This window comes from Octopus sinensis, linkage group LG25 (assembly GCF_006345805.1).
Source record: "Octopus sinensis linkage group LG25, ASM634580v1, whole genome shotgun sequence".
In the NCBI taxonomy this organism is placed as follows: Eukaryota; Metazoa; Mollusca; class Cephalopoda; order Octopoda; family Octopodidae; genus Octopus; species Octopus sinensis.
Window position 1 is genome coordinate 16,976,320 of NC_043021.1, and position 22,203 is coordinate 16,998,522.

Consider the following 22,203-nt stretch of genomic DNA (forward strand, 5'->3'; position numbering starts at 1 on the left):
ATGGTTCCGGGTTCAGTCCCACTGCGTGACACCATGGGCAAGTGTCTTCTGCTACAGCCTTGGGCCGACCAAAGCCTTGTGAGTGGATTTGGTAGACGGAAACTGAAAGAAGCCCGTCGTATATATATATATATGTGTTTGTGTGTCTGTGTTTATCTCCCCAGCATCGCTTGACAACTGATGCTGGTGTGTTTACATCCCCGTAACTTAGCAGTTTGGCAAAAGAGACCAATAGAATGAGTACTAGACTTACAAAAGAATAAGTCCTGGGGTCGATTTGCTCGATTAAAGGCAGTGCTCCAGCATGGTCACAGTCACATGACTGAAACAAGTGAGAGAGAGTAAAGAGTGCCTGTATGTCTTCGACTTCACAGTTTGACAAATAAAGAACAATAAAATAAGAACTGTTAGTACTAAACTGAAGAAGTTAAAGCCCCAGCATGGCCGTAATTCAGTGACTCAAAATCAGTAAAAAGAATAAGATAAAAATTAAACAAAGAGAGACATGAAAAAATATATAAACTATTTATCTTTAGCAAAAAAAAAAAATTTTTTTTTCAAAAACCGCAAAATTTTCAGGGTGGGGCTTTTTTAATGATATTTTCTTGCACCAAAAAGTCGTATAATTTCCTGGTTTTGTTGACATCAATTTTGATTAATGTCCTGGCTTGGGCCAACTTGAGACTTCCTTCGAACTTTTGACTCTCCTGCTGCAGGAGACGTTTAAATTCCAAATAAGCGTCCGGTACGAGTCGTACAACTGCACAAAGCTGAAAATTGTAAAGGGGGGGAAAAGAAAATTACAATTAAAATAAAAATTATGAGAGAGAGAGAGAGAGACTTCATTTGGAAAAAGATTCACATACTTTAAGAGTTTACATTTTTTCCCCCTCTATTTAGTTGCTCAACATGCTAGAAATAGATACAAAATCTCCCTCAAATTACATAAAGTGTAATTTGAGGGAGATTTTGTAGTGAAGAAGTGGCTCAAAGAACAGTCAACAGAGTTTTACAGGGTAGAGATACGTGCTCTCATTCGAAGGTGGAACATTGCTATTGAGAAGTAGGGATGTGATCCACAGAGGACCAGCTTCATTTTGATGTATGATACATGTTCCTGTGTCGATAATTATACCTGTCCTAAACAAAATGGATTACTTTTTGACTCGTCCTCGTAGTTGGCACAGCTAAAAGTATGAAAGGCAAAGTCGACCTTGGTGGGAGTTGAACTCAGAAATGTAAGACCAAGATGAAATGCCACTAAGCATTTTGCCTAGCATGTTAATGATTCTGCCAGCTCACCACAATAATAATAATAATAATAATTGTCTTGGTATAAAAGATGGGCTACAGTAAATATTCTGCTCAATACCACAGATTTGCTTGTCAGTTGTTTGACCTTAACCAGTTGAGCATGTCCCTTAGTGGCTGACGATATGTGCATCTCTGATCACGAGCAGAAGTAGTGGGGGAGCATCATAGCCATGTGTTGAGAGGGATTCTTTGGGGTTTGAATAATTCACCTCTGGAAACATGGGTGGTTTTTTCAACATCCTTAAACAACCCTTATTCAGGGACCGTTTGAGCGGGATGGGCTACTCAACCTGAAGAAAATTCTAACTGGGGCCCCACCTGCAAGGTCATGTACTGTTTATCTTGATATGAGATCACCATGTCGTGCACATATGGTTGTGATGCATGTGCCTGGTGTACCTTTATCAGACGGGTAGTCATGATGGGTATATTGGGCTTCGTATATTTTACCCCAGTGTCACTTTGATGGCATGAACTGCTCTCTCAATTTAAAGACTCCGCCGGTTATGACGACGAGGGTCCCAGCTGATACGATCAACGGAACAGCTTACTCGTGAAATTAACGTGCAAATGGCTGAGCATTCCACAGACACGTGTACCCTTAACGTAGTTCTCGGGGATAATCAGCGTGACACAGAGAGTGACAAGGCTGACCCTTTGAAATACAAGTACAACTCATTTTTGCCAGCTGAGTGGACTGGAGCAACGTGAAATAAAGTGTCTTGCTCAAGGACACAACGCATCGCCGGGAATCGAACTCACAACCTTACGATCATGAGCCGAATGCCCTAACCACTAAGCCACGCGCCCTCACTCTGCTCTCTCAATAATAATAATACCAACAACAACAACAATGACAAATAATTGAATTCCTACTTCTTTTTCTTTTGGCAATAACTTGTCATAACCTGGCAGACCTGTGATTTCGAGAGGAGGGGCTGAACGGCGAGCTGAAAAATTAAGAAAAAAATATAAGATTTTGTTGTTAAAATTTAGTTGCAATACACAAAATATTTAAATTTTTTTATACAATTCCTAATAATATTCTTTTGTACTCTAGGCACAAGGCCCGAAATTTTTGGGGAGGTGGGGGAGGGGGTGACCCCAGTACACAAATAGTACTTAATTTATCGACCCCCAAAAGAATGAAAGGCAAAGTCGACCTCGGTGGAATTTGAACTCAGAACGTAAAGACAGATGAAATACCGCTAAGCATTTCACCCGGTGTGCTAACGGTTCTGCCAGCTCGCCACCTTAATTCCTAATATTATTGAATCATAAAAACATCAAATGGCTCTGAGTAGAAGAGGGATGAAAGGGGTCCAAAGGTAACAAAAAATGGTTGGGAACCACTGAATTACATCGTTTTGAAATAGGAAGAGATTGTCTCAAAAAATCAGGGTTGGTATCAAAAAGGTTAATTAAATTAATTCGGCAAGGTACAGCTGTCACAAAATAAACAAAAACAAAATTGAAAATGAATTTAAATCGCAATGGAAGGAGGGTGACTTACGAGCTGTCGGCAAAGCAACGTTTTGGCCTTTTGAAATGTGCTCCAGCACGGCCTGTCTCTGTAAGAAAGTCTTGCAGGCTGCATCATTCTGGAACCAGAAACAGGAAAAAAAATACCATTAGAATATTTTGACAAACTAGGCGCAGGAGTGGCTGTGTGGTAAGTAGCTTGCTAACCAACCACATGGTTCCTGGTTCAGTCCCACTGCGTGGCATCTTGGGCAAGTGTCTTCTGCTATAGCCCCGGGCCGACCAAAGCCTTGTGAGTGGATTTGGTAGACGGAAACTGAAAGAAGCCCGTCGTATATATGTATGTATATATATGTGTGTGTGTTTGAGTGTCTGAGTTTGTCCCCCCTAACATTGTTTGACAACCGATGCTGGTGTGTGTACTGGGCTTACAAAGAATAAGTCCCGGGGAGATTAAAAGGTGGTGCACCAGCATGGCCGCAGTCAAAATGACTGAAACAAGTAAAAAGAAAAAAAAACAACAAAAAAACTCATAAACAAATGTATCTCCTCGCTTTCCCTTCACAGGATTTGAAGACTGGAATGTAATGCGCCATGAAGGGCTGGACGATTTGAAACTTGTAGAAGATAGAGAGAAAATGATGTTCCTGCAACTCAATTGTAAACAATAGCCTCGTTGTAGGATTGAACCTGAAAACATGTGCTTTAGAATCAAACTTCTCAGTCGTGCAGCCAGACATTAAAGATTCCCAGAGTTCTGATATGAATATGTTCGTAGCCAAAAGGTCTTTGAACTCACCTGAATGTTGGACAAAACCTCAGAAAGCAGGTGATGTTCTTGTTTCTCTAAGTCTCTTCGAGACTTCAGTTGGTTAAAATTCTTTATCTGGTGCCGTAAACGTAAACCGTTTTCCCGATATTCCTGCAACTTTCGGATTTCATTCCTGAGTTCTTCGCCATCTGGGAAGAATGAAAAAGACGAATGACTAAATGGAAATATGAATGAAACATGTTGGGTTACGATTCCAAATTGAGAATGGAAGATATCTGAGTGGATTTCATGTAAAAATGGAATAATAATAATAATAATGGTTTCAAATTTTGACAAGTTTGGGAGATGGGTTTCAGTCAATTACATCAACCCCAGAGCATAACTGGTATTTATTTTTTATCGACCCTGAAAGGAATAAAAGCAAAATCAACCTTGATGGAATTTGAACTCAGAACGTAAGGACAAACGAAATGACGCTAAGCAAATACACACACACACATACATATTCTTTTACTCTTTTACTTGTTTCAGTCATTTGACTGCGGCCATGCTGGAGCACCGCCTTTAGTCGAGCAAATCGACCCCAGGACTTATTCTTTGTAAGCCCAGTACTTATTCTATCAGTCTCTTTTGCCGAACCGCTAAGTGACGGGGACGTAAACACACCAGCATCGGTTGTCAAGCAATGCTAGGGGTACAAACACAGACACACAAACACATATATACATACATATATATGACGGGCTTCTTTCAGTTTCCATCTACCAAGGAGATACCCCCCCCACACACACGCACACAATGGGCTTCTTTCAAGTTTCCACTAACCAAATCAACTTGCAAGGCTTTGACTGATACACACACACACACAACAGGCTTCCACACAGTTTCTGTCTATTAAATTCACTTGCAAGTCATGGGTCAACTTGGGGCTTCAGTAGAAGAACTTGCCCAAGGTGCTGCCACAGCTGGATTGAATCTGAAACCATCCTAAACCAGACAGCCATACCTCCACCTATTTGGCTACTGTTCCTAACATTGATTTTGATGATGATGATGATGATGGTGGTGATGATGATGACGATGGTGGTGGTGGTGGTGGTGATGATGACGATGATGATGACGATGGTGGTGGTGATGGTGGTGGTGGTGGTAGTGATGATGATGATGGTGATGGTGGTGATGATGAAGGTGGTGGTGATGACGATAATGATGGTGGTGGTGATGATGATGGTGATGGTGATGATGATGGTGGTGATGATGACGATGATGGTGGTAGTGGTGGTGGTGGTGATGATGATGATGGTGGTGGTGATGATGATGGTGGTAGTGATGATGAATGTGGTGGTGGTGGTGATGGTGGTGATGATGATAATGATGGTGGTGGTGATGATGACGACGGTGATGATGATGGTGGTGATGATGGTGGTGGTGATGATGATGATGATAATGATGACGATGATGGTGGTAGTGGTGGTGGTGGTGATGATGATGATGGTGGTGGTGATGATGATGGTGGTAGTGATGATGAATGTGGTGGTGGTGGTGATGATGGTGATGATGACGACGGTGATGATGATGGTGGTGATGATGATGATGATGATAATGATGACGATGATGGTGGTGGTGATGACGATGATGATGATGGTGGTGATGATGATGATGATGATAATGATGACGATGATGGTGGTGGTGATGAATGGCTTGGCATGAGGAAGCTGGATCGCCGTTGCTACTCACAGTGCAGAGATTCGATGTACAGATCAAATTCCGTCGGTGGCAGGAGTCGGTTAAACACATTGAGGGCAGACACCGTGTGCCGGACTATTCTGTCATAATGGCGATTGAAACCTGGCACAAGAAGATAAAACGTACAAAATTATATTTTCTATGATTAATTAGCAACGGAAGGAGTATTAATATCAAAACGGTAATATTTATCAGAAATACTAAATTTCTAAATCTCTCGTAGAGACATGTACGGTGGTGGGGCGATAGAATGGTTGTATACTGTCAATCTAACACGAACGTGACAGTAGGGGGGTACACCACCGCTGTTTAGCCCTAGGAAACATCGAACGCCTCCTGATGGCTTTGACACATTTTTCCCTGTGTCCTTATTTACATTTACGAAGGAGAGACAAACACTCCCGGCCGCCAGAACTGCATCTAGGGACACGCGTTTCAGGATCGTTGTCCTTCATCGGCCTAGAGTAGCAGACACCGGTCAGCTGGCGATATTTGTCTCAACTTCGTATTGTATATATCTATAATTCAGTGAAGTCTATTCACTGATTATCAAAATAAGAAATACTAAATTTCTAAATCTCTCGTAGAGACATGTACGGTGGTGGGGTGATAGAATGGTTGTATACTGTCAATCTAACACGAACGTGACAGTAGGGGAGTACACCACTGCTGTTTAGCCCTAGGAAGCAGGAAAAATGTGTCAAAGCCATCAGGAGGCGTCGATGCTTCCTAGGGCTAAACAGCGGTGGTGTACCCCCTACTGTCACGTTCGGGGTAATATTTATCCCCGTTTAAAAGTGGATGTTGTGTTAGGACACAGAATACTGCAATAGTTATCATAAGAGAACCTCTCATATGGACTTGTGGTGCATATAAGCACTCGTGTTCATATCACTAGTGAGAGATAATCACCCACTACTGCTACCGGAACTACTGGATCACATGATTTCGACCTTCCTTGGCCTTGTCGATGGCAGGTATCCATGGTTAGAGATATCAGTGATTTCTTCATCAGTGATATATATATATATGTTAGTGTGCATGTACGACGGTGTAAGCATCTCGTGAGAAAAGTTGAGTTTAAGAGGCATCAGATGTGGTGAGCAAGAGAGACAAATGCACCGGTAGGATCATTTGATGCGTATGATGAGGACAGCTGTGTAAAGAAGTGCTGATCACTAACTGTGGAGGGAACCTGTGGAAGAGTGCCCTTCCAAGTAGCAAATATTTTACTCCCGCTTAAAATGGTTGTTGTGTTAGAACACACAATACTGTGTTATGTAACAAGAGAGAACTTCTCATGGACTTTTGGTGCATATAAGCACTTGTGTTTATATCACTAGCAGAAGATAACCATCTCTATCACTACCACCAGAACTGCCAGATCACATCATTTCAGCCTTCCTTGGCCTTGTCAGTGGCAGACATCCGTGGGTAGACATAGCAGTGATTCACCCATCAGTAATATAGAATCTCTGTGTTTATTTCCTCTATCCAAGGACAACAGCATGAATTAAAGAATGTACTCACTGGTAATTTTCCTGATGTTGATCAGACCATAATCCCGGATGATCCTAAAAATGAAAGAAGAAAAAGCAAAGAATTAACAAAAACAATTTATATTTTACCTCTTAGTCACCAATTGGCACTTCGTTGGTTACAAAGACAAGGATCCCAGCTGATACGATCAAGGGAACAGCCAGCTCATGAAATTAATGTGCAAGTGGCTGAGTATTCCACAGATACATGTACAGTTGATATAGTTCTCATGGAGATTCAGTGTGACAAGGCTGGCCCCCTTTGAATTACAGGTACAACTCATTTTTGTCAGCTGAGTGGACTGGAGCAACGTGAAATAAAGTGTCTTGCTCAAGGACACAATGCGTCACCAGGAATTGAACTCATGACTTTATGTAAGTGAGATAAATATCCAAACCACTAAGCCATGTTCCTTCACTACCTCTTAGTTAGGAAGTTTAATTAAGAGGTAATTAGTAAGAGATAAGGAGACTAGGTGCATGGCTTAGTGGTGAATTGACCTTGTGATGAACTGGTGTCCCATCCAGGGAGATGGTGTTGTAATCTGAACTCCTTAAATACCATAGCAACTGAGTTAAGCTCCGACTGGTGCCACTTTAAAAGCACCCAGTACATTTCTGTAAAGTGGTTGGTGTTAGGAAGGGCGTCCAGCTGTAGAAACAATGCCAAACCAGACTGGAACCTGGTGCAGCTCTCCAGATCGCCAGCTCTGGTCAAACCATCCAACCCATGTCAGCATGGAAAATGGACTTTAAATGATGATGATGATGGCTTTGTCTGCATCTATGTTAATCAAAGTTATTTTACTAAATTCTTCAAATTCTTTCAAAATAAATTAAAAATAAAGGCAGTGGATTTCAACCAAATTAGGGCAGCAAACGGTTTAAAGGATCTCCAAGACTGGTAAGGAAGGGGTGTAGGAAGTTATCCTAAAACTGGAAGCCTTGATCTGAATCCTCAAAATTCTTCACACGGCACTTTTTGCCGTCCCTAAATCTCAACCAAACACCAATGCTGTAATGTGACAGCAACAACAACAACACTATTAGAAACAACAGCAACAGCACCAGCTGCAGCAACCTACTTTTTGCGTCGCCATCGTTCTTTTATGCATTCTCTGTAAATATGGATAACGGCCAGCTTCAGTTCTGTAGACAGAAAAGAAAAACAAATGAGGACTCAATTAGAGTTATCATCATCAACATCATTATCTATTTCTTTACTACCCACAAGGGGCTAAACACAGAAGAGACAAACAAGGACAGACAGACGGATTAAGTCAATTATATCGACCCCAGTGCGTAACTGGTACTTAATTTATCGACCCCGAAAGGATGAAAGTCAAAGTCGACCTCAGCGGAATTTGAACTCAGAACGTAAAGACACATGAAATACCTATTTCTTTACTACCCACAAGGGGCTAAACACAGAAGAGACAAACAAGGACAGACAGACGGATTAAGTCGATTATATCGACCCCAGTGCATAACTGGTACTTAATTTAACGACCCCGAAAGGATGAAAGGCAAAGTCGACCTCGGCGGAATTTGAACTCAGAACATAAAGACAGATGAAATGGCGCCAAGCATGATTGGAATTCTGCCCCAGCACACCATTTTAAGAAGTAAAAAGCATCAAAATCTGGCAACTTCCGCTATTTGCTGCTCACAACCGAATCGATATCGAAACGAATAAGATGGAAGCTATATTGTTTTTACTGACCCGTTAAGAAGTTGTGGTCCTCTTTCTCTGCATCCTCGATGTCATCCTCATCTGTCTCCTGCTCACCCTCTTCTTTGTTCTCCTGTTCGTTGTTGTCGTCGGTGTCAAAGGTCATATCTTTTAGTTCCAATTCTATGAAGTTATTGTATTCCACATTGAAATCTCCAGCTGCCGCCGAGTAGCCACCCATTTCCAAGAACAAGGGGCTGCCGTCCTGTGGGCGGGGAGGGTCATCGGATACTGGAAGGATGAGGTTTTAGAAACAACAAAGATGGTTAACGAATACATAACGAGCAGAGAAAAAGACAAAAGTAACACAAATGATTGATTTAATTACAATGGAAATTGTAGATGTGATACCAGTGCCAGTGGCATGTAAGAGAACCATCCGAACGTGGCCGTTGCCAGCGCCGCCCCGACTGGCCTCCGTGCTAGTGGTATGTAAAAAGCACCATCTGATCGTGGCCATTGCCAGCCTCGCCTGGCCTCCGTGCCGGTGGTACATAAAAAGCACCATCCAATCATGGCCGTTTGCCAGCCTCCTCTGGCACATAAAAAGCACTCACTACATTCACGGAGTGGTTGGCATTAGGAAGGGCATCCAGCCGTAGAAACATTGCCAGATCAGACTGGGCCTGGTGCAGCCTTCTGGCTTCCCAGACCCCAGTTCAACCGTCCAACCCATGCTAGCATGGAAAACGGATGCTAAACGATGATGATGATGATGATGATTGTCATTATTTTAATGTCCCCTTTTCAATACTTGCATGGGGTCGGCAGAGTCTAGAGACACAGATTTTTCTCTTGCCAACTCACATCTGTTTCTCAGCAAGACGATATTTCCATGTGGCCAGACATGTTTTCAAAGAATATTCGAAATGAACGACACTGCTTGTATGACAGTGACACTCATTTACAGCTTTCATGCAACGGCAAGACAAAGAAACACAAACATATACACGCTTTCACACACGTATATCATCATCATCATTTAACATCCGTTGTCCATGCTGGCATGAGTTGGACGGTTTGACCAGAGCTGGCACACTGGAAGGCTGCATCAGACTCTAATCTGATTTGGCATGGTTTTCTATGGCTGGATGCCCTTCCTAATGCCAACCACTCTGAGAGTGTAGTGAGTGCTTTTACATGCCCCCAGCATAGCTCATCTTGATGGGTCTTCTTCTCAAGCATGAGATAATGCCAAAGGTCTTGGTCATTGCATCCGTGAGGCCCAATGCTTGAAAGGAACTCAGCCACTTTGCCTCTGAAAGGCCCAACACTCAAAAGGAGCTCAGCCACTATTCCCCTGAGAGGCCCAATGCTTGAAAGGAACTCAGCCACTTTGCCTCCGAGAGGCCCAATGCACAAAAGGAGCTCAGCCACTTTGCCCCTGAGAGGCTCAATGCTTGAAAGGAGCTCAGCCACTTTTCCCCTGAGAGGCCCAATGCTCAAAAGAAGCTAAGCCACTTTGCCCCTGAGAAGCCCAATGCTCAAAAGGAGCTCAGCCACTTTGCCTCTGAGAGGCCCAACACTCAAAAGGAGCTCAGCCACTTTTCCCCTGAGAGGCCCAATGCTCAAAAGAAGCTAAGCCACTTTGCCCCTGAGAAGCCCAATGCTCAAAAGGAGCTCAGCCACTTTGCCTCTGAGAGGCCCAACACTCAAAAGGAGCTCAGCCACTTTTCCCCTGAGAGGCCCAATGCTCGAAAGGAGCTCAGCCACTTTGCCTCTGAGAGGCCCAATGCTCAAAAGGAGCTCAGTCACATTTCCCCTGAAAGGCCCAGTGCTCAAAAGGAGCTCAGCCACTTTGCCTCTGAGAGGCCCAACACTCAAAAGGAGCTCAGCCACTTTGCCTCTGAGAGGCACAACACTCAAAAGGAGCTCAGCCACTTTGCCTCTGAGAGGCACAACACTCAAAGGGAGCTCAGCCACTTTGCCTCTGAGAGGCCCGACACTCAAAAGGAGCTCAGCTACTTTGCCTCTGAGAGGCCCAACACTCAAAAGGAGTTCGGCCACTTTGCCTCTGGGAGGCTCAACGCTCAAAAGGAACTCCACCACTTTTTTTCTTAATTTCTGCCATGCCATGAAAACCAATAACAATGAGGTGTTATACTTACATTTAAATGCAACAGGGGACGGGTAGTAGGCTTGGTTGAACTCAGGAAAAGCTGGAAAGAAACAAGAACACGGGTATATTTGTTTTTTTTTATGATATAAATGAGTGGAAAACACATTTGAGCAATACAAGCGAGCAATTAGGCAAAATATGTTAAGGTGATGGTCAATAAATGAAAACAAAGAGAAAAGATATTGCATTAGCTTAAGTTACAGGGATGTAAGCAAACCAACACTGGTTGTCAAGTGGTGGTGGTGGGGGGACAAACACAGACAGACAGATAGATAGATAGACAGACAGACAGATAGCTAAACAGATAGATAGATAGACAGACAGACAGATAGCTAGACAGACAGATAGATAGACAGATAGATAGACAGACAGATAGATATATAGATAGACAGACAGATAGATATATAGATAGACAGATAGACAGATAGACACACAGATAGACAGATAGCTAGACAGACAGATAGATAGATAGACAGACAGATAGACAGATAGATAGACACACAGATAGATAGATAGGCAGGCTTCTTTCAGTTTCTGTCAACGAGATCCACTCTCAAGGCTTTAGCCAGCCCAAGGTTATAGAAGACATTTGCCGAGGGCGCCACGCAGTGGGACAGAATCCAAAGCCATGTGGCCGGGAAGCAAGCTTCTTATCACACAGCCAACTTGTCTCTCTCTCTCTCTCTCTCTCTCTCTCTCTCTCTCTCTCTACCTTTTTCTGTCTATTTGCTGCTCTCTTTCTGTCAGTCTCTCCCTCTTTCGGGAAGCAAGACAGACAGACAGACAGAGAGAGGCAGGTATTGAGAGCCCAAGGCAAGGTAGATCAAGGAGAATTTGTTTGTTTGTTCCTTCTCGAGCCACGCCTGGCTCATAAGGGCCGGTTTCCCGGTTTCCTTGGCATATAGGTTCCCCACCTGGACAGGACGCCGGTCCGTCGCAGGTGAGCAGCAAGATGCAGGAGGAAAGAGTGAGAGAAAGTCGTGGCGAAAGAGTCAGCAGAAGTTCGCCATTACCTTCTGCCGGAGCCGCGTGGAGCCTAGGTGTTTCGCTCATAAACACACACATCGCCCAGGCTGAGATTTGAACCCGCGATTCCTCGACCGCAAATCCACTGCTCTAACCACTAGGCCATGTGCCTCCACAGATCAAGGACGATGGTACCCAACGTGTCTCTTCTTTCACAGGATGACAAAATATGATAAAGGAGTAGGCGCGGGCATGGCTGTGTGGTTAGGAAGCTTGCTTCCTAGCTACATGGTTTCGGGTTCAGTCCCACTGCGTGGCACTTTGGGTAGGTGTCTTCTGCTATAGCCCCGAGTCGACCGGAGCTTTGTGATTGAATTCGGTAGGTGGAAGTTACTGCCGTGTGTGTATGTGTGCGTATAGCTGCTCAGTGCCTCTCCGAAAGAGAGAGAGGGAAACTTGGCAGTTGTTTCTAGCACAACAAGCAACCACATATTTGCTCCCTTAGTGGCTCAAGACCATGGTACCGTACTACTAGTGACTGTAGGGGGAGGGGTCATTCATTTGCGTCCACAGTAGTCACACCACTGTGTGTGGGAAGGGCAGGACACTTAATTCCACATTACCCTAGTTTTCCCACCACCATCATTATTTCATCCCTGCTTTCTATGCTGGCATGGGTGGAATGAGTTGTAGGAAAGAGTTGAAACAATCAATGAGTAAAAGGATCGTGTCGTGCTCCAATGTCTCAATTTTGACATAGATTCTAAGGCTGGGTGCCCCTTCCTAAATGCCAATCATTTTACAGTATACTGGGGGGGGGGCTTTTTTGTTTTTTGTTTGTGGCCCCAACACTGAGGTAGTTATGTTGTAACCCACAAATGACACAGTCTGTTGCAGGTAAGCTAGCTGGAATCTTTGGCACTTATTTTCAGGTGTGATATAAGCACCAAAATTCCTGACCATGTTACCAGCAACAGACTTTATCATTTTTCCTTTTTTTTTTGTTATTTTATCTAGTTTCAGATCATGAGCTGTGGCCATGCTGGGGCACCGCCATTCGGTGCTACTACATGATTTTACTTCACGAATGCTTTTTAACAATTGACATCTGGTGCATGAGAGAGTTTGATGCAGCTGCCCTCATCTGCACCTCCTGTCATGAAGTTGGTTCATCTGGAACACCTGACAGGAAGAGATCCAGTTTTATTTTAAAAACATCTGCTGTACAACTGAGGCTATGCTCTGGTCCTTACAAAGGTTCCTACAACTCCCGAGACTTAGACAAGGGGTGTGAATAAATGTTGAGTGTACAAAAAGGGAATGGGTTAATAAATATACTCACATGGTAACTGTTTGTTGGGGTTTTCAACGAAGCAGTTGAGATAATGGCGCTCACATTCTTGTTTGCTTTTAGTTTTTAGCTGCTGAGCAATATCTGACCTGGAGAGAGAGAGAATGAGAGTGAATGAGTGATCAAGTGATTGAGTGAGTGAGTGAGTGAGTGAGTGAGGGATGGTACAGTTACAGAAGAGGAATGAGTGAAGATGGAACCTGAAAAGGAAAGTGAGTTGGAGCATGAGGAGAATAGTCAGAGAGAGTGAGAGAGTCAGTGAAAGTATAGACAGAGAAGGGAAGTGAGTGAATGAGTGAGTGAAGGTACAACCAGAAAGGAGTTGAATGAGTGAAGGCGTTGAGCTGGCAGACACATTAGCACAATTGAGCAAAGTGCTTAGTGGTATTTCGTCTGCCGCTACATTCTGAGCTCAAATTCTGCTGAGGTCAACTTTGCCTTTCATCCTTTCAGTGTCAATAAATTAAGTACCAGTTGCATACTAGAGTCGATCTAATCGACTGGCCCCTTCCCTCAAAATTTCAGGCCTTGTGCCCAGAGTAGAAAAGAATGATTGAAGGCATATCTAGAGAGAAGAAGTTAGTGATTTAGGGAGTGGAAACTACTAGTGTAGCTGGGAGGAGGAGGAGAGTCTACCCTGGGCGGCACTTTTAAGGTCATGGCACTTTTGGGTCTGTTGTAGGCAATGTGTGCCTTTTGTAGGGTCCAGGAGCAGCAAATGGAAAGGCTGCCACAGGTGGCACACAACCAGAGAGGGTGGGGGAGTATTTTAGTGTGTGAGGACATAGTTAGAGGGGGTGGATGGTTGAACGGCTCAAGGTGAGCTCTGATTGGCTGTATGCAAATGAGTTCATTACTGGGGTCCAGAACTTTCGTGGGAAAAAAAAATTCGCACATGGGCCAGCCTGAGTACCTCCCTCCATCCCTCCCAATCTTCCATTTGTGTTTTTAGGTCTTCAACTTGGCATCTAACATCTGCAAGTTGTCGTATATACGTCTTCCAGCCACTGTGGTACCATGATTTGGTATCCACAAAAACAAATTGTTCACAAGTTCTTTACTTCTCCAGCAGTGGCCAGCAAACCTCAATCTCCACTCTTGGATGGTTGATGAGAGAGTACGTACATTCCCATATAACCGTTATTTCGTTGGGTGCTCCCTCCAAGAGATGTTGAGCACTGCATGTAGCATTCTAATGCAGGCACCATCCAGCATCCGCCAGAGTCTCTCAGTGAGAGTCCAAGTTGGAGATCCATACACAAGCACAGATTCAACAATTGTGCTAAAGAACTGTCTCTTCAATTTATCTGGTAAGGTTGACTTCCATATTGTTCTAAGACCGTCCAAAGCTGCCCAACCCTTAGCAATGCGTGATTTAATATCTTTTTCAGAGGACACAATATTGCTGCCAAGTTATAAAAATCAACTGTCCCCAGTCAAGAAAAGTTTTAATTTAAAATCGTTTCTTATTCAAAGAGAAGCTAAATGATATATAAGCATTGTAGAAAACATGAAAAAGAATTTTTTTGTTTCCTTACCAATTTCCAAATCCAAATTCTGATATGAGAGAAAGAAGTTTTAATTCTTCAGCAGCAGTCCATGATGATTCAAAGAGTGGAATGTCATCTCTCTGATTGAAAACAAAAAGGAAACATCGATGCAAAGAGTGACAGAATGAAGTGTAGGGAGGGGAGAGACAGGATGAGTAGATACATAAAGGGAACTGGTGTAGGGCATAGCATAGGGGCTTAAAACGAAAAAGTGATGTAAGGAGGGGTAAGAAGAGCCAAGTTGTGAGGGAGAACATGAGACAACCAAGATATGGCAGGAGATTGCCAGAATTATTACAGCATCAGTATCTTCTCTCTCTCTCTCTCTTTCTCTTCCCCTCTCTCTCTCTCTTTCTCTTCCTCTCTCTCTCTCTCTTTTCTTCCCCCCTCTCTCTCTCTTTCTCTTCCTCTCTCTCTCTCTCTCTTTCTCTTCCTCTCTCTCTTCCTCTTCCTCTTTCTCTCTCTCTCTCTAGATCAGACTTTCTGTAGCCAGCTCTTATCTGCTCTCTGTCTTCCTCAGTTTCTTTCCTTCAGTGTCTCTGTTGTCATCGACTGTTGAAGGCTTTGTCTTTACATATGATGTCAAATGAACTAAGCCCATTGCCTCATCCTTCCAACATTAACCCTTTCATTACCAACCCGGCTGAAACCGGCTCTGGCTCTGTTGTACAAATGTCTTGTTTTCATAAGTTCTGAATTAAAATCTTCCACCAAACCTTAATCAAAATTTATGTTCCTAACACTAGCTGAATGATAACAAAAGTTATTTGACTAAATTCTTTGTTATATTTAAAGTAATTGAAAGAAACACAGAACATCTCAACAGAAATATGGTAACAAAAGGGTTAAAATATATAATAGAGAAACAATTCTTAACCCTTTCGATACCAACCCGGCTAAAACTGGCTCTGGCTCTGTTGTACAAATGTCTTGTTTTCTTAAGGTTTCAATTAAAATCTTCCACCAAACCTTAGTCACAATTTATGTTCCTAACACTAGCTGAATGATAACAAAAGTTATTTGACTAAATTCTTTGTTATATTTAAGGTAATTGAAAGAAACACAGAGCATCTCAAAATAAATACAGTAACGAAAGGGTTAAGATGTTTTCTAGTTGTTTCTGCTTGTCTAAAGACTTCAGCATTTGTTCTGCTTACATAAGACACCTTCAGCCTTTATCTAAAGAATCCCATTTGTGTTGCATTTTACATGGCACAAGCACAAGAAAATCATCATCATCGTTTAACATCCGCTTTCCCTGCTGGCATGGGTTGGACAGTTTGACTGAGGACTGGCAAGCCAGATGGCTGCACCAGGCTCCAATCTTGATCTGGCAGAGTTTCTACAGATGGATGCTCTTCCTAACGCCAACCACTCCAAGAATGTAGTGGGTGCTTTTATGTGCCACCGGCTTGAGGGCGAGTCAGGCGGTTCTTGCAACGACCATGCTCAAAAGGTGTTTTTTACGTGCTACCTGCACGGGAGCCAGTCCGGCACCACTGCCAATGACCATGCTCGAATGTTGTTTTTCACATGCCACCAGCACATGTGTCGGTAAGGCGACGCTGGCAACGATCATGCTCCAATGGTGCTTTTCATGTGTCACCAGCACGGGAGCCAATCCGTGGTCCAGGCAACGACTGCATCCGAGCATAATCATTGCCGCCCAGCAGAAGAAAATACATTGTAAAGAATACCGAAGCCTTACCACAAAATTGTAAGAATGGTTGTTTTGGTGTTCTCCTACTTCGGTTCCACGAGCAAAACAATTCAGACATAAAAGCAGAGGATTCGGACATGAAAGGCAACGGACGTAAGGTTCTTTTAACTGTTGCGAACAGACTGGACATTGTAGTTTGGTCTCTTCATCACTGTCCTCCATGGCGCCATAAATTCTGGAAGAAAATAAAAACAAAAATCCATTAACATGTTGAGACATGCTGATTTCAAATTTTGACACAAGGCCAGCAATTTCGGGGAGATGAGGTAAGTTGATTACATCAACCCCAGTACTTAACTGGTACTTAGTTTTATTCTCCCCGAAAAGATGAAAGGCAAAAATCAACCATGGCAGAATTTGAACATACTGAGACACATCAAAATGATTTGTAGAAAATATTAACTTCAGTGGCACATAAAAGGCACAATTCGAGTGTGATCGTTACCAGCGTCACCTTACTGGCACTTGTGCCCATGGTAGTAGGGTGCCAAGAGCACCATTCGAGCGTGATCATTGCCAGAGCGGCTAACTGGCTTCCGTGCCAGTGGCACATAAAAGGGCACCATTCGACTGTGATCGTTACCAGTGTCGCCTTACTGGCACCTGTGCCGGTGGCATGTGTAAAAAGATTCGAGCGAGGTCATTGCCAGTACCGCCTGACTGGCCCCATGCCAGTGGCACATAAAAGCACCCACTACACTCTCGGAGTGGTTGGCGTTAGGAAGGGCATCAAGCTGTAGAAACTCCTGCTAGATCAAGATTGGAGCCTGGGGCAGCCATCTGGTTCGCCAGTCCTCAGTCAAATCATGCAACCCATGCCAGCATGGAAAGCGGACGTTAAACGATGATGAATTTTAAAGGTGAAAAATATTTTAATATTTTACATTTTTACAATTAACCTTTAATAAGGGAAAATGTTTATTCATCTTTAAAGACGGCGTCAACAGCAGAGGTTTGGAAGTGCTGCCCCTCAACTATCCCCGCTTAATGGGAAAAGAAACAGCTTCCTTTTTTCTTGCCTAGATATCTTGTTTCAGTGATTCATACTATAAAATAGTTAGCATTTGGCAGCGTGCCCAGCCATAGAAACAATGCCAAAGTAGATACTGGCACATAATGCAGTCCTCTGATCTGTGACTCTATCCTCTGACTCATGTCAGCATGAAAGTCAAACATTAAACCAGTAGTCCCCAAACCTGGGGTCTGCAAAGGTAGTACTGGGGGTCCATGAACTAAATTCAAAATTTCATATATATTTATATATATATATATATTATATATATATATATATATATATATATATATATATATATATGCATAGGAGTGGCTGTGTGGTAAGTAGCTTGCTTACCAACCACATGGTTCCGGGTTCAGTCCCACTGCGTGGCACCTTGGGCAAAATGTCTTCTACTATAGCCTCAGGCTGACCAAAGCCTTGTGAGTGGATTTGGTAGACGGAACCTGAAAGCCTGTCGTATATATATGTGTGTGTGTGTGTGTGTGTTCGTCCCCCCCCCCATCATCGCTTGACAACTGATGCTGATGTGTTTATGTCCCTGTAACTTAGCAGTTCCGCAAAAGAGACTGATAGATTAAGTACAAGGCTTACAATGAATAAGTCCTGGAGTTAATTTGCTCGGCTAAAGGCGGTGCTCCAGCATGACCACAGTCAAATGACTGAAACAAGTAAAGAGAGTAAAGAGTATATATATATATACTCTTTACTCTTTGTACATATATATATAAGAATATCCTGAGGTCTGTGGAAAAACTCATTTAAAGAAAAAGGGGTTCTTGGAAGTGAAGGGGTTGGGAACCACTGCATCAAACGATGATGATGATGACGATATTGTGTAATGTGACCTTCCACCCTCCTCCCCACCACCACCACCTCCAGGACAGTAGGATATGACCTGTAAACGATGTCGCGGCTATATTTTACTTCCTTTCTGTAAAAACTGCAACCTACCCTTATTGTAACGTAAAGAGCTGCAAAAGCATAGACTCAATTGACTAAACACTCAGCACCGAATTGGCAACGAAACCCTCCGTCATTTACTTCCATCAACTATATGTAAACGAAGTCTACATTCATATATAAATGAGTAACAGTTATATCATGGCGAAGTCATTTAAAACACACACACATATTGTTCTAATACCTAATGCTAAGGTTAGTGAAAGTGGTATGTAATGGTCTGGCTCTCATTCACTTACGACGGCGAGTGTCCCAGCTGATATAATCAACGACGGAACAGTCAGTTCATGAAATTAATGTGTAAGTGGCTGAACACCCCACTGACACGCGTACCCTTAAGAGAAATTCGGTGTGAGAGAGGGAAAAAATCACATCTTGTCAATTATAAATTTATTAATATTTCGAAACCCTTTTGTGACTTTTGAGCCACCCTATATATATATATATATATATATATATATATATATAACAGCACGATGTTTTGCATATATATATATATATATATATATATATATATATATGCAGCACGATGTTTTGTCAGTGAACAGGTCGCGGTCTCAAAGCGACGAAAATATTTTGACAAATTAAACTTAAATGTTGAAGTGTGAATCTAACGGTTTTGTGTGTTTCTTAAATGGCTTATAAACACCTTCCACGCTGCAATTGTTTTCGTTCCAGCACACGATCTCAAATCAAATATATATATATATATATTCGGCTCATGATCGTAGAGTTGTGAGTTCGATTTACGACGGCGCGTTGGGCCTTTGAGCAAACACTTTATTCACATCGATCCAGTTCACTCAATTGGCAAAAATGAGTAGTATTTCAAAGGGCCAGCATTGTCATATTGTGCCACGCTGAATCTCCTTACGTGTGTCTGTGGAGTGCTCAGCCACTTGCACCATAATTTCCCAAGCAGGCTGTTCCATCGGATCAACTGGAACCCTCATCGTCATATATATATATATATATATATATATATATATATATAGGTTAATATAGGGTTAATATAGGTTTATATATATATATATATATATATATATATCCATGCGTAACTAGGGGGATGAAATGCTCATTTACAGATTTAAAAAAATATATTTTGAAAAACTCGGAAACCACCACTCCGACAATAGATACTCAGAACTAGTTAAATCTATTGAAATATTAGCAAATTGAGATTAACCAAAATATCTAAAATATCAACACAGATGTTAATTTTGTTTAGAAAACCTGAAGTTGAGCAGCCAATTTCTACGCCAAGTACAGATTGTCAAACGGAAAATTGTGATAAATTTCAAAAATTATCGTATTTTTATGCAATTGTTAATTTACTTAGGAAAAAAATATGATTTTCCGATCCTTCTGGGTGCATAAAATGACGCTTTTTAAGTTTAAAAAAAAAACTCCAAAGTTTCGTTACTTAAACTGAAGTTCTGCCCCAAAAATTATTGAAAATAAAATACACTAACCTTTTAGGGTCCAGGTTGAAATTAAATTAAATTAAACAAAATTTCAAACTGCATGCATGAATCGCAGCAAACAAGATGTATTCCTCAACACTATTTAATTCATTTCCTGCCAATAAATAAACATTAATTCTGTTTCTTTTCTTAAGAATTTCTCTGTTTTGCGCGAAATGTTTTCGCGTCAAAACATTGACGTGACTCAAGCAGCACTGAAGAGCAGAAACGCAAGAGTAAGTTAGAGTCATGTCCCTTTATATGTTTCAGCTTTGCTATTTAGCCCAAGGTCAACCTTATTTGGGTAGGCCTACGATGAAAGACGTTCTAGTCGGGATCATTCCGTCTTGTTCAAACTTGACTACATTATCCAAGGTGCCTTTCCTTTTTAAGACAATAGAGTGTGATTTGAGGAGAACTTTGGGGGCTGTTTCTTGCAAAACGAGCGACCAAGTTGAGGTTTATTCACTGATCGTGGGAGTTACGACATTTGTTCTAAAACCAAATACTGGAGTCGATAAAATAAATACCAGTAATATACACGTGAATAACGAGGAGGCATCTATATACTTGCTAGAAACAGCAACCAAATGTCCTTCAAATCATACTCTAACGTCTAAAAAGTGGAACGATGTGTTAGTGTAGTTTGTTTGACAAAACGGGGTGGTCATGGTTAGAGCGCTTTATTTTAAAGATCTGCTCGATCAAATAATCTTTATATCAATCTATATGTGTGTGTGTATGTATATATATATATATATATATATATATATATATATATATATTTCTTTACTGCCCACAAGGGGCTAAACATAGAGGGGACAAACAAGGACAGGCGAAGGTATTAATCGATTACATCGACCCCAGTGCGAAACTGGTACTTTATTTATCGACCTCGAAAGGATGAAAGGCAAAGTCGACCACAATATATATATATATAATATATATATATATATATATTTCTTTACTGCCCACAAGGGGCTAAACATAGAGGGGACAAACAAGGACAGGCGAAGGTATTAAATCGATTACATCGACCCCAGTGCGAAACTGGTACTTTATTTATCGACCTCGAAAGGATGAAAGGCAAAGTCGACCACAATATATATATATATATATATATATATATATATATATATTTCTTTATTACCCACAAGAGGCTAAACACAGCGAAGACAAACAAGACAGACAAAGGGATTAAATCGATTACATCGACTCCAGTGCGTAACTGGTACTTAATTTATCGACCTCGAAAGGATGAAAGGCAAAGTCGACCTCGGCGGAATTTGAACTTAGGACGTAACGGCAGACGAAATACGGCTACGCATTTCGCCCGGCGTGCTAACGATTCCGCCAGCTCCCCTCCTTACAGCCCTTAATGCATCCACCCGAAGGCGTTGAGCTGGCAGAATTGTTAACGCCGGGCAAAATGCTTAGCGGCATTTCGTCCGTCTTCGTGTTCTGAGTTCAAATTCTGCTGAGGTTGACTTTGCCTTTCATCCTTTCTCGGTCGACAAATAAGTACCAGTGGAACACTGGAGGTAGAGGTAATTGATTTGATTCGGTTCCACGAACCTGCTGGCCTTGTGCCGAAATTTGAAATCAGTAATCCTTTCTACTATAGGCACGTCTGAAATTTGGGAGAGGGGATCAGTCGATTACATCGACTCCAGTACTTGACTCATCCGAAAGGATGAAATACAAAGTCGACCTCGGCGGAATTTGAACTCAGAACATAAAGACAGACGAAATACCTATTTCTTTACTACCCACAAGGACAGACGAACGGATTAAGTCGATTACATCGACCCTCCAGTGCATAACTGGTACTTATTTAATCGACTCCGAAAGGATGAAAGGCAAAGTCGACCTCGGCGGAATTTGAACTCAGAACGCAACGCCAGACGAAATACCGCTAAGCATTTCGCCCGGCGTGCTAACGTTTCTGCCAGCTCGCCACCATAAATTGTAATCAATAATAGTCCACCCTACATCTCTGCTTATCTCGTTGTGGCACTCTGTCGGTTACGACGACGAGGGTTCCAGTTGATCCGATCAACAGAACAGCCTACTCGTGAAATTAACGTGCAAGTGGCTGAGCACTCCACAGACACGTGTACCCTTAACGTAGTTCTCGGGGAGATGCAGCGTGACACAGAGTGCGACAAGGATGGCCCTTTGAAATACAGGTACAACAGAAACAGGAAGAAAGACTGAAAGAGTACAGCAGGGTTCGCTACCACCCCCTGCCAGAGCCTCGTGGAGCTTTAAACACTCACAACGGCCGGTGGGGAAATCGAAACCGCTGTCCTAACCACTGGACCATTGCGTCTCCTCTTCTTATCTAAAACGCGGTGATTCTTTATTACCCACTAGGGGCGACACAGAGGGGGACACCAAAAGACATGGGGACATAGAACATTATAATTAAAATTTATGAAAAATGAATTGTTAAGTGAAAGAAAATGATAG

General features: G+C 42.4%; 1 protein-coding gene across 1 annotated transcript; it reads right to left on the minus strand.

The window, feature by feature from the left end:
• Positions 1 to 342: 342 nt before the first annotated feature.
• Positions 343 to 20,286, minus strand: LOC115224363 (transcriptional adapter 2-alpha). Its single transcript, XM_029795240.2, has 13 exons — positions 19,741 to 20,286; positions 16,279 to 16,465; positions 14,559 to 14,650; positions 13,012 to 13,109; positions 10,693 to 10,743; positions 8,576 to 8,815; positions 7,938 to 8,001; positions 6,845 to 6,888; positions 5,306 to 5,416; positions 3,596 to 3,756; positions 2,828 to 2,915; positions 2,191 to 2,264; positions 343 to 770 (listed from the first exon to the last, which is right to left on the minus strand). The coding sequence occupies exons 2-13, from the start codon at positions 16,450 to 16,452 to the stop codon at positions 576 to 578; spliced, it is 1,392 nt and encodes a 463-aa protein (XP_029651100.1). The 5' UTR covers positions 16,453 to 16,465; positions 19,741 to 20,286; the 3' UTR covers positions 343 to 575.
• Positions 20,287 to 22,203: the final 1,917 nt, after the last annotated feature.

What these genes read in the sequence shown, in the direction of transcription:
- LOC115224363 (XM_029795240.2), bottom strand. Translation starts at nt 16,452, where the DNA reads ATGGAGGACAGTGATGAAGAGACCAAACTACAATGTCCAGTCTGTTCG. An exon ending in CAACATCAGGAAAATTACCA is followed by an intron (nt 5,417 to 6,844) that starts GTGAGTACATTC and finishes TTCTTGTGCCAG; the next exon opens with GTTTCAATCGCCATTATGAC. An exon ending in GTACATCGAATCTCTGCACT is followed by an intron (nt 3,757 to 5,305) that starts GTGAGTAGCAAC and finishes CATTCTTCCCAG; the next exon opens with ATGGCGAAGAACTCAGGAAT.